At 59.7% G+C, this 12076-nt stretch overlaps 1 protein-coding gene across 1 annotated transcript in view; it reads right to left on the bottom strand.

Annotated features, from left to right (window-relative positions):
• Nucleotides 1-1050: 1050 nt before the first annotated feature.
• Nucleotides 1051-12076, bottom strand: part of GRIK5 (glutamate ionotropic receptor kainate type subunit 5) — a 31843-nt gene continuing 20817 nt past the window's right edge. The window contains exons 13-21 of the mRNA XM_029065023.1: nucleotides 10394-10507; nucleotides 10169-10278; nucleotides 9352-9525; nucleotides 5816-5981; nucleotides 3702-3927; nucleotides 2991-3119; nucleotides 1861-1982; nucleotides 1354-1707; nucleotides 1051-1224 (exon numbers count right to left, since the gene is read on the bottom strand). Of these exons, the coding sequence (XP_028920856.1) occupies nucleotides 1051-1224; nucleotides 1354-1707; nucleotides 1861-1982; nucleotides 2991-3119; nucleotides 3702-3927; nucleotides 5816-5981; nucleotides 9352-9525; nucleotides 10169-10278; nucleotides 10394-10507 (1569 nt within the window). The remainder of the gene's footprint in view (nucleotides 1225-1353; nucleotides 1708-1860; nucleotides 1983-2990; nucleotides 3120-3701; nucleotides 3928-5815; nucleotides 5982-9351; nucleotides 9526-10168; nucleotides 10279-10393; nucleotides 10508-12076) is intronic.

Here is a 12076-nt window from a genome sequence, read left to right as displayed (position 1 = left end):
CATGGTCTCTGACTCCCAAGCCCGGGCTCTTTCCACTGAGCCACGCTGCTTCTCTAGATGAGGTGACTGAAACACAGAGAAGTGAAGTGGCTTGCCCAAGGTCACGCAGCAGACAAGTGGCGGAGCCGGGATTAGAACCCATGTCCTCTGACTCCCAAGCCCTTGATCTTTCCACTAAGCCACACTGCTTCTCTACCAGGACCTCTAAGCCCCCAGCCCTTATGTTCCCCCACCCCTGGAGCCCAACCATCCTATCCCGCCTAAGACTCAAAGATCCCTGCCCTTCAGCTCTTGCCTCTCCCCATTTTTATAAAAAATATGATTTGTTCGGTGCTGACTATGTGCCAGGCCCTGTATTAAGTACTGGGGTAGATAGGAGCTAATCAGGTTGGATACAGTCCCCGTCCCACATGGGGCTCACAGTTTTAATCCCCGTTTTACAGATGAGGGAACCGAGGCCTAGAGAAGTAAAGTGACTCCCCAAGGTCACACAGCAGACCAGATTAGAACCCAGGCCCTTCGGACTCCCAGGCCCGGGCTCTATCCACGAGGCCACACTGCTTCTCCCTCTCCCAAGCCCAGGCATCTTGAACTTCACCTTCTGCTTCACTCCCCACCGGCGGGGAGATTTTTTTTGGGGGGGTGACCCCGGACTGACCTCCCACCCTCCACGCCTTGGATGGCCCACTCTCTCTCCAGGCAACGAGACCCGAACTCCCAAGGCGCTAGGTTTCGTTTGTTTTTTATTCCAAAGGGGCTGGGGAGTGGGTTGGGAGGAGGGGGTTGGGAGACTGTCCCCCCCCCGCCCCCTCCGGGGGGGTCATATAAATCTGGGGCTTTGTCCCCCAAAAATAGAGAAAGAGAGAGGTGGGGGCGGAGGGGAGAGCCTGGCCGCCCCCCGCCCTGGGGGCTTTAGTCCGGAGGGTTCGGGGGCGGGCCCCGGGAGTAGGCGGGGGGGGGGTCCCTTCAGTTGGGCCCCGGCCCCCCGAGTTTCCACGGTCCCGGCTTCCCCCTGCCCCCTGCCCCAGCACCAGGTTCGCCGCTTGGTCCCTAAGTGCCCCGGAGGGGCAAGTCCGGCGTCGCCGCCATCGGCCCGGGGACGCACAGAAGGAGCCGAGGTTCGGTCTGAGCCGAGGTTCGGTCTGGGCCTCGGCCGCAGAGGGGCCCGGGGGGCCCGGGAGGCCCGGAGTTGGGGGGCGGCCCCGCTTTGTGGACCCCCTCCTCCTGCCCGGCGGAGAGCGTCCGGCCGCCCGGGTCCTCGGCCCCGTCCCGGGGGGCTCTTCCCTCCAGGGGTCACTCCTGGTCCGGCAGGTCCCGGGGGGGCGGGGGCGCGGGCGGGGCCGGGGCCGGGGCCGGGGCCGGGGCCGGGGGGGGCAGGCCCCGGGTGCCCCCGGCGGGCCCCCGCAGAGTCTGGATGCGGCGGCACTCCTGGCAGATGCGGATGTGGGTGCAGGCGCCGGGCCGGGGGGCGGCCGGGGGGCCCGGGTCGTCGAGCAGACGCTGGGGACCGGTCCCTCCGGGGTCCCCGGCGGCGGCGGCGGCCGAGTAGAGCTTGCCGTTGCTGAGCCGCAGCTCTCGGACGGCCCGCAGGGTGAGGCCGGAGGGGCGGGCCGGGGCCCCGGGCCGGCGGCGGCGGCGGGACCGCGACGTCTTCCGGCAGGACACGGCCTGGCGGAGCTCCTGCAGCATCTCCTGGCACACGGACACCTGGGAGGGACCCCCCCGCCCCGGGCCGGACGGTCGGTGGGGCCGCGGCCGGGCCCGGGGAAGGGACGCCCCCGCCCGAGCCCCCCACCGGCCTCTCTCTTCGGGACTGACCAGGCCCCGCCCCCGTCCTCGTTCCCCCGCGCCTCTCCTCACCTCCTCCGACTCCGCCGACCGCCGCGTGGACCACACGAACTCCATGACGGCCACGAAGACGGCGATGATGAGGCCGCAGATGAGGACGACGAAGATGCCCCCGATGTTCTCCATGCCCAGCCCTGGGCGGGGGGGAGAGGGCGTGACAGGTTGAGGGTACCCCGGGGACACGGGGAGCGCCGGGCCGAGGGTCACTTGGAGGGGGTGGCAGTCTCTGGCCGGGGGGAGGGGCACTGGGGGGAAGTTATCGGCCCGGGCTGAGGGTCACTGGAGGGAAGGTAGCCAGGCTGGGCTGAGGGTCACTGGGGGGCAGGTGGCCGGCTTGGGCTATGGGTCAATGGGGGGGGGGGAAATAATCAGCCTGGGCTGAAAGGCACCGGGGTGCAGTAGCCAGCCCGGGCTGAGGGTCACTGGGGGAAGGTAGTCAGTTTGGCCTGAGGGTCACTGGGGGAAGGTAGTCAGTTTGGGCTGAGGGTCAATGGGAGAAGGTAGCCAGGCTGGGCTGAGGGTCACTGGGGGGCAGGTAGCCGGCCTGGGCTGTGAGTCAGTGTGGGGTGGGGGGGGGAAATAATCAGCCTGGGCTGAAAGGCACCGGGGTGCAGTAGCCAGTCTGGGCTGAGGGTCACTGGGGGAAGGTAGTTTGGCCTGAGGGTCACTGGGGGAAGGTAGTCAGTTTGGGCTGAGGGTCACTGGGGCCGGGAGTCGGGGCGGGGGGAATAATAAGCCTGGGCCAAAAGGCCCTGGGGGCCTGTAGCCAGTCTGAAGTTTGAATTGGAGTAGGGTGAGGCAAGAGTCAAAGTTGGATTAATTTAGTAGCAGTTTGGAGGGAGAGGAAAGGGCAAATTTTAGAGATGTTGGGTGTGAGCCCTTCATTGAGCAGGGATTGTCTCTATCTGGTCACTGGGGGGAAGTAGCCAGCCTGGCCTGAGGGTCAGTGGGAGGAGGAGGAGGAGGTGGGCCTGGTATGAGGGTCACTGGGGCAGGGGGCAGCAAGGGCTGGTGGTTCTTGAGGAGAAGAGGAACAAGGCCCATTAGAGTGAGCGTGGGAGGGGCTGGGTGCTTAGAGCCGGGGAGTGGGGTCGGGCCCGGGGTCGGGGCCCGGCCCGGACTCTCCTCTCTCGGCTGCTCACCTTTGGCCCGATGGTCCTCTTCCTTGGGGCACCGCCCCCCCTCCCACCATTTGCGTTTCAGGATCTCCAGCCGGTTATTCTCCTGCAGTTGCAGGATGGCCAGTGTGATCTCATCCCGGAACGGGGAGCCTGACGGTGGGGGGTAGGAAGCGGGAAGGGTCAACGGGAGCCGGCTCGGAGGGCCGCTTCTCCTTTCCCCCCGAGTCCCTGGTCCCTTCTTCCTCCTCTTTCTCATCTCCACCCTTCCGCTACCACTCCTCTTCCCTCCCGTTACCTCCTCCACCCCTTCCTGTTCCTCTTTCCATCCCCATTTCCCTGAATCCCCCTTCTCTTTCCTCCAGTACCCCCTTCTATCCTGACGCTTCCTCCTCGTTTAGCCCCTTCTTCCCCAGTTCTTAACAAATACCATTACTATGGCCATCGTCGTGATCATCAGTTCGTGGCTCTCCATTCCTCTCCTGACCTCGTTTCATCTCCCCTCTCACACACCCCCAAACTGTCTCCCTCTTTGCCCGGACCCTAAGGCCATGTCACTGCTCTGCCTCGACGGGGGCAGCAGAGGATGCCGGGAGAAAGAGAGAGACGGTTGTCTTCCTGGATATCATCTTTGTCGCTCGTGCGGTCCCCAGGTTTTCCTCCCGATTATTGGACTTCAGGGTCCGAATCCCCCGGGCTGCCCTCCCCGGCCCCCCGCCCCTGACCCAGCCGTACCCAGGGGCATGCCTATGCCGTAGCCCTTTGTGTCCAGCAGGCCCCCGATCTGGGTGAGGTTACAGTTGAGGCGCCGGTGGTACTCGTTCATGGTGGATTCGAGGAGGAAGGCGTAGCGGGAGTTGAGGACCCGGGCGATGCCCTCCTCTGTGCTCTTCACAAACACGCTCGGCTGCTTCGACTGCATGTAGTTCCACATGCGCTGGTACGTCTGGTACCGTGAGTTCTGGAGACGACAGGGAAGGCAGACTGGCAGCCACCGCCTGGGGCTAGATAGTCTGGGGGTGGGTAGTCTGGGGATGGGCAGAGTCCGGGCCGAGCCCCAGGTCGGGAGCTGGGGCCGACACGGGGGACCCCTCCTGGGCCTGAGGGTCCCGGCCCCAGTCAGCTGAGTTTGGGGGCCTGGCCCTTAAGGGTTGGGCCTCTGGGGAGCTGGAGTGGTGGCCGGGATGAGGGACCAGAAGGCACAGTGGCCTCTTCAGACCCCACCGACGGGGCACCTGAGACTCAAACTATACCTCCCAGCGGTGCCTGGCCTTCAGGCCTCCTCCTAAACATGCGCAGAGGCTGGCCAGCGGGGCACGCTCAAGAGGGGGTTGCCTGCGGGCCGTACCCCTGCCCAGAAGGCGGCCACTACCTAGGGAGTGCGGGGTATTCCGATCCTCCACCTGCCTTGGGCCAACCCCTGAGAATACCAGGTGTAAGGGGCTACCCTCCTTCAAAGCCATCTCCTTCAAGAAGCCTTCCCTGACTAAGCCCTCCTTTGATAATAATAATAATAATAGTGATATTGGTTAAGTGCTTACTATGTGCCAGGCAGTATACTGAGCGCTGGGGTGGATACAACCAAATTGGGTTGGATACAGTCCCTGTTCCACCTGGGGCTCACAGTCTCCATCCCCATTTTACAGATGAGGTAACTGAGGCACAGAGAAGTGACTTGCCCAAGGTCACCAAGCAGACAAGTGATGGAACTGGGATTAGAACCCATGACCTTCTGACTCCCACGCCCGTGCTCTCGCCACTGTGCCATGCCTCCTTTCCTCTTCTCCCACTCCCTTCCGCGTCATCCTGACTTACTCCCTTTATTCATCCCCTCCACCGACCCCACAGCACTAAAGTCCAAATCTGTCATTTATTGATTTCTACTAATAGCTGTCTCCCCCTCTTTTGACAGTGAGCTCGTGGTGGACAGGGAATGTGTCTGATAGATTGTTACACTGTATTCTCCCAAGTGCTTAGTGCAGCACTCTGCACACAATAAGCAGTGTGGAGAAGCAGCTTGGCTTAGTGGATCGAGGCCAGGCCCAGGAGTCAGAGACCCAGGTTCTAATCCCGGCTCCGCCACATGTCTGCCGTGTGACCTTGGGCAAGTGGCTTCACTTCCCTGGGCCTCAGCACCCACCTCTGTAAAAAGGGGATTAAGGCTGTGAACCCCATGTGGGACAGGGACTGTGTCAAACCTGATTACCTTGTATCTACCCCAGCGCTTAGAATAGTGCTTGGAACATAACAAGTGCTTAACTGATACCCTAACTAAGGTGTGGGGGTGGGCACTGGGTTGAGGGGGGCATTGGTTTCTGGTTTGGGGTGGGGAAATGTGGAAGCAGGGGTTGGCCCTGGTATGAGGGGGGGGCCGAAAAGCTGGTAGTAAAGGATCAGGTAGGTGTGGGGTGATCGGGGGTAATCACTTGTTTGTTTCCATTTATTCTGTCCCTGGTTCTGTGGATTTGGTGGTCCTAAGCACCAACCAGGCTTGGGGGGCTGATCCGATAATTGGATGGGGATTGGGAAAGGTTGCTAGGGAGTTGTCTATAATGGGGTTAATACAGACATTCATTCCCCCCCCCCCCCCCCGCCCAGCCCCGCGGCACTTAACGTACATATCTGTAATCGATTTAATACTAATTAGTCTCCCCCTCTAGACTAAACTCGGTGCGGAAGGGATTCAGTCTGTTGTTACACTGTACTCTCCCAAGCGCTTGGTACAGTGCTCTGCACACCGTAAGAGCTCAATAAATGAGATTGAATGAATGAATGACAAGTCTAATAAGCGCTCAGTAAATACGAATGACTGACCGAGTGACTGAGGTGAGGTGGGGAGCGGGCCGTACCTGGAAGAAGGTCATGGTGGAGCCGGCATGGATGGTCCCGTACTCTATGTTGGTCTGGTCAGCCAGGTCGTCGGCCGACTCTACGGGCACCTCCATGCGCTGCACCGTCAAGAAGGCGGCCAGGTTGGCCGTGTACGAGGAGATGATGATTAGGGTGAAGGCCCACCTTGGGAGGGGGGCGGGGAGGGGGCGGGTATTACGGCACGGACAGGAGGCGGCTCCCTCTCACCGGCCCCCACTCTTCCCCAGGACCAAACCCACTCTGCCCGGATCTCCAGCCCCCGCCCAACCCCTTCAGGCACATTAATAATAATAATAATAATAAGGTTGGTATTTGTTAAGTGCTTAGTATGTGCCAAGCACAATCCCCATTTTCCAGATGAGGTAACTGAGGCCCAGAGAAGTGAAGTGACTTGCCCACAGTCACCCAGCTGACAAGTGGCAGAGCCGGAATTCAAACCCATGACCTCTGACTCCCAAGCCCGGGATCTTTCCACTGAGCCACGCTGCTTCTCTGAGTAGAGCGCTCTCTTAGCAATGTGAGAGGTAGCGGGATCGATGCCCGCATTCTACACTTTAGGGAAGCAGTGTGACGTAGTGGCTAGAGCGCAGGCCTGGCAGTCAGAAGGTCATGGGTTCTAATCCCAGCTATGCCTCTTGGGCAGGTCACTTAACTTCTCTGTGCCTCAGGTGCCTCATCCGTAAAATGGGGATTGAGATTGTGAGCCCCACGTGGGACAGGGGACTGTGTCCAACCCGACTGGCTTGTATCTATCCCAGCGCTTAGTAGAGTGCTTGGCACAGAGTAAGCACTTAATACCGTTATTATTTTTATTATTATTATTATTGTGTAGGCAAAGAGTTTTTTTCCATGTAGGCCTCCTGATTGGCCCAGAGATCTGACTGACAGCAGCTCTGGGCCCCTCCCAGCCCTCTTTGAGCCAGCTGGCCTGCCCCCTGGGGATTGGCACGAAGCCCCCTATGGTTGAAGGAAGGGAAGGGGGTGGGACGGGGTGAAGGGATATTCCTTCTGTGGATCTGGGGCTGTGGGGGGACCGGGGGAGCAGGGGAAGCTGCATGGTGTAGGGGACAGAGCGCAGGCCTGGAAGTCAGAAGGTCATGGATTCTAATCTCGGCTCTACCACTTTTCTGCTGTGTGACCTTGGACAAGTCACTTCATTTCTCTGGGTCTCAGTTATCTGCAAAATGGGGATTGAGCCTGAAGCCCCATGTGGGACGGGGACTGGGTCTAACCCAATTTTCTTTTCTCCACCCCAGTGCTTAGAGAAGCAGTGTGGCTCGGTGGAAAGAGCCCGGGTTTGGGAGCCAGAGGACATGGGTTCTAATCCCGGCTCCGCCAATTGCCAGCTATGTGACTTTGGGCAAGTCACTTCACCTCTCTGTGCCTCAGTTCCCTCATCTGTAAAATGGGGATTAAAACTGTGAGCTCCATGTGGGACAACCTGATCACCTTGTATCCCCCCAGCGCTTAGAACAGTGCTTTGCACATAGTAAGCGCTTAACAAATACCACCATCATTATTATTAGTAGACGGTGCCTGGCACATAGTAAGCACTTATCAGATCCCATTATTATTATTACTATCATTATTATTATTATTAAGGTGTTCATGGGCGGTGACTCCAAGAGCACGGGTCTTGGTGCTTGGTGGTCTCCTTCCTCTTAGATTAAGTGCTGGGGAGATTTGGGTCCAAAATACAGGCCGGGCCTGGGCGTCACAAGGATCTGGGTTCTAATTCCAGCTCCTCCACTTGTCTGCTGTGGAATCTCGGGCAACTCACGTAGCTTCTCTGGGCCTACGATCCCTCATCCGTAAAATGGGAATTGAGACTGTGAGCCCCCTTTGGGACAGGGACTGTTGAACCTCGTTTGCTTGTTTCCACCCCAGCGCTTAGTACAGTGCCTGGCATGTAGTAAGCGCTTTACAAATACCACAATGATTATTATTTTCTGCAAGAAAAATGACACCTGCCCCTCAAAATGCTGGCCTGTGAATGAGAGAGCATGTGTGCATGTGTGTGGTGGGGGTTGCTGGGGGGAGGCAGGAGGGTGTCGGGGATAGGGCTGTGTCCCAATCACATGCACTGGAATCCTCCCAGGTGAGGGCCCCCCCAGACTGTGAAGCCCCCCGAGCCCCGCCCCCCACCATCCAGCCTGAAGCCTGCAAAACCCATCCCTTCTCTGGGATCTCCAACTCGGGCCGAGTCGGCCTACCCCGATTAATTAGTTGTGGGGATTTGACACTGTTAATATTTATCCCTATTTATTGGGAAACGTTGGGCTGAGATTCTGCAGACAGAGTTTTCTCTTCCACTGGAGACTGAGCCGACCCCCCCGGCCCTGCTCAGCGGGGGCAGCGTGGCCTAGTGGATAGCGCCCGGGCCTGGGAGTCAGAAGGACCTAACCCCGGCTCCTCCACTTGTCTGCTGTGTGAACTTGGGCAAACCACTTAACTTCTCTGGGCCTCCGTTCTCTCATCTGGAAAAGGGGGATTAAGACAGTGAGCCCCATGTGGGACGGGGATTGTGTCCAACCTGATTAGCTTGTATTTACCCCAGCTTTTAGTACAGTTCCTGGCACATAGTAAGCGCTTATCAAATGCCATAAAAAAAGAGGGCTTTGGAGAAACTACAGTTATCATCCCCTGTGGGCACAGTCCTGGAGGTTCCATCAGGCATTGTAGAATACACGGACTTTCCCACTGGCCTTTCCAGAGACCTCCTGGTGTTGCTATAATCCATCCACCCATCCCCGGCCCCCTCCTCTAGTTTCTGGAATCAGTTGGGAATCCCCCTTCAGCCTCTCTAGGCATCTCTGCAGTTTCTCGCATCGGCCCTCTAGAGATAGTCTTCCCGGAATCTCTAGGCACCCCTAGAGAGAGGTTCAGGCCATCCTCCCCGAATCCCAGCTGTTGCATCCGGACCCCTACAGCTACCTCATAACACCCTCCCTCCCACAGTCGATCCCAGGAAGATCTCTTTCAGACCCCCACGGGCGTTTGAAAAGCAGCAGCACGGTGTAGTGCATAGCAGCACGGGTCCGGGAGTCAGGTCACGGGTTCTAATCCCCGCTGCACCGCGTGTCTGCTGGGTGACCTAGAGTGAGTCACTTCACTTCTCTGTGCCTGTTACCTCATCTGTAAAATGGGGTTTGAGAATTTGAGCCCCACGTGGGACAGGGAATGTGTCCGACCTGATTTGCCTGTATCTACCCCAGGGCTTAGTACAGCGCCTGGCACATAGGAAGTGCTTGACACCACAATTATTATTATGCCCCCCGGCCCTTCTGCGCCTCTAGTTCCGGTGGTTCCGTGCATGGATCTGGGGCGTATGCGTTGGCATGAATGGGTACGAGCACGTGCTGGTTGCCGTTACAGCTCTGGCCAGGCTTCCACCGCTACCCTAACCCGACCCCTTCAACCCAGCCCCCCCGGAGCTGCCCTCCTCCTCCTCCCCTCCTGGGACCGCCAACCCCGGCGTTCACCCTGCCCCTCCGCGGGCCGGCTCCCCGCTCACCAGACCCCGCTGACGCAGCGTGTGGACAGGGCCCGCGGCATGATCTCGGAGCCCTGCTGCATGAAGCCGCCCACGGGGAACCACAGGCTGTTGCCCAGGGTGTACTGGTTCTCCAGCACGTGGGGCCGAGCTCGCAGGCAAGGGTGGGGGTTGTACCACTCGTAGGGGCTCAGCCTGGCGGGGGAGGGAGAGAGAGACAAAGAGACAGAGAGACGAGAGAGGGAGGGAGAGATGCAGAGGGAAGATGGACGGAGGCGGGAGACGCGGGCCCAGTAGTGTGGCTTAGTGGAAAGAGCCCGGGCCTGGGAGTCAGAGGGCCTGGGTTCTAATCCCGGCTCTGCCGACTGCTTCATTCATTCAATCGGATGTACCGAGCGCTTACTCTGGGCAGAGTACGGTACTTAGCACTTGGGAATTGCTGGCTGAGGGACCCCGGGCAAGTCGCTTCACTCCTCTGTGCCTCGGTTCCCCTGTTGTCTCTTCTATTTAGATTGTGAGACCCACGAGGGACGGGGACTTTGTCCAACATAATTGACTTCAGTCTAGTCCAGCGCTCGGAACAGTGTTTGACACACGGTAAGCGCTTAACAAACACCACAAGAAACAAACAAAGCAAATACGGAGCGACGGAGGCAGAGAGGTGGGAGGTTCCTGGGATGCCCGCACCTCTGCCCTCTCCAGCCAGCGCCCACCTTCCCGTGGCTCCACCGCCCCGGGCCCCAGCACCCGGCTCCATCTACCACTTGGTCGTCCCTCCCCGTCCCTCTCCCTCCCGGTGTCGGCCAAGGGGGAGAGTAAGGGGGCGGCGGTCCCTCACCTGGCAGCGAGGAAGAGGACGCAGCTGACGGCCAGGTAAGCGAGGAGCATGAAGAGCCAGACCGCGGGGGAGAAGGGGTCCAGGAAGGAGAAATACCCCGGCTTCCGGCCCTGGAGAGGAGAGCGGGAGGAGATCCGGGTGTCCGGCCACGCGGCCTGCCCGACGCCCGCTCCCCTCCCTCCCAGCCCCCGCCGCTCCCCTGACCCCCGGAACGGCCGCGCGTACTATGTGCACCCGGTAGAGGATGCTGATCCCGAGGGTCATGAAGGGCTTGGAGAAATCGATGACCTTCTCCCGCTCGGCCGTGATGGTGAACGCCGCCACTGCCAGGTCTGCCTTCTGCTCCGGGGGGAGAGAGACAGCGACACACAGAGACAGACAGACACACGCACACAAACGCACGCACAGGGGCGCGCGCACACACACAAACACACGCAAGGAGGGACAGAGAGACCCATAAAGAGACAGAGGCCCAGACAGAGAGAGACAGAGAGAGACACCCTCCCCACACGCAGGCAGAGACACAGAGATGGAGACACAGATATACATGAAAACGCAAAGAAAGGGAGCCCCGGTGTCAGTGGGGAGAAGGCCCAAGGGGGGGACCGGGGAGCGTGGGAGAGTCCCTCACCCCGCCCGGTTGGACGTCTGACGGCTGCCCCGGGCCGTCGGCAGAGGCAGCGGGCGTTGCAGGGGTGAGAGGAAAGGGACCCTTGGGTAACCCGGATTATCCGCACGAACCGAGAGCCTCTGAAGCTTCCGCCCCCTCCTCTCCCTAGAGGCTGCTCCCTGTGTGGGCTAAGCTGCAGCGGGGCCCCGGCCGAGGCAGGGCCAACCTGGCTTTAGGAGGGGCTCGGTCTGAGGCGGCTCGGGTCCCCTGGGGTGGGACGCACATCGGCCAACTAGATGGGCACTGGTGTGGGTGGGCGCCGCTGAGCACGGGCCCGGAAAGGAGCCGGGAGTCCCGGCACACGGCGGGTCCACATCCCGACTTCCCTTTCCGGGCGGGTCAGGCCCCAAGAGGTGCCGGCCAAAATGGAAAATAGGACGCAGGCCAGGCCCCATAGGAACCCGCGGGGTCCCACCTCGTCGGGCTCCAGGATTTCAGCCCGGACTGGTCACTCCCTGGAGTGGGAGAGGAAGGAGCTGACGGTCTGACTGACCGGGGCTGGGGTGGGGGGTTGGGGACGGTTTGCTTTCCCACCTGTCCCACCTCCAGATGGACTCCCTAATCAGCCGGGAAATGAGAAGCAGTGTGGCCTAGGGGATAGAGCCCAGGCCTGGGAGTTAGAAGGACCTGGGTTTTAATCCCGGCTCCTCCACCTGTCTGCTGCGTGACCGTGGGCAAGTCACTTGGCTTCTCGGGGCCTCAGTTACCTCATCTGCAAAATGAGGATTAAGACTGTGAGCACCACGTGGGACAGGACATCCTGATTACTTTGTATCTACCCCAGGACTTAAAATAGTGCCTGGCACATAGTAAGCACTTAACAAATGCCATTCAGAAAAATGGCCCAGGAGGAAGCAAAGGAGATAAGAAGGAAGGAGAAGACATCTGTATGGAAGCCAATGAATGCTAATACATTCGCCACGGTTGTGGTTGTAAGACCGAAATGGGCTGGGATCCTAGGGGCTTTGGTGCCGACCACGAGTCTGGAAGGAGCTGGGAGTGAGAAGAGAGCCCTAAAGTTCTCCTGGGGTAAAGGCACCGGGCAAGCGGGGGGAGCGAGGAGGGGTTGAAGGGACACAGCTTGCTCCTTGAGGCTGAGGGGATGAGATTGGAGAGAGGGAAAAGAGGCGGAAGGAGGCGAGAGAGGGAAAAATGAAGAATTAGTAGGAAAGAGAAGTGAGGAGGAGGAGAAAGCAGGAATAGGTGGCCATTGCAGTGAGGATGAGGAAGGAGGGGAA

This window comes from Ornithorhynchus anatinus, chromosome 5 (genome assembly GCF_004115215.2).
Source record: "Ornithorhynchus anatinus isolate Pmale09 chromosome 5, mOrnAna1.pri.v4, whole genome shotgun sequence".
NCBI classification, from domain to species: domain Eukaryota; kingdom Metazoa; phylum Chordata; class Mammalia; order Monotremata; family Ornithorhynchidae; genus Ornithorhynchus; species Ornithorhynchus anatinus.
The sequence above is the reverse complement of the archived record's forward strand: the minus strand, read 5'-3'. Positions and strand labels throughout refer to the sequence as shown.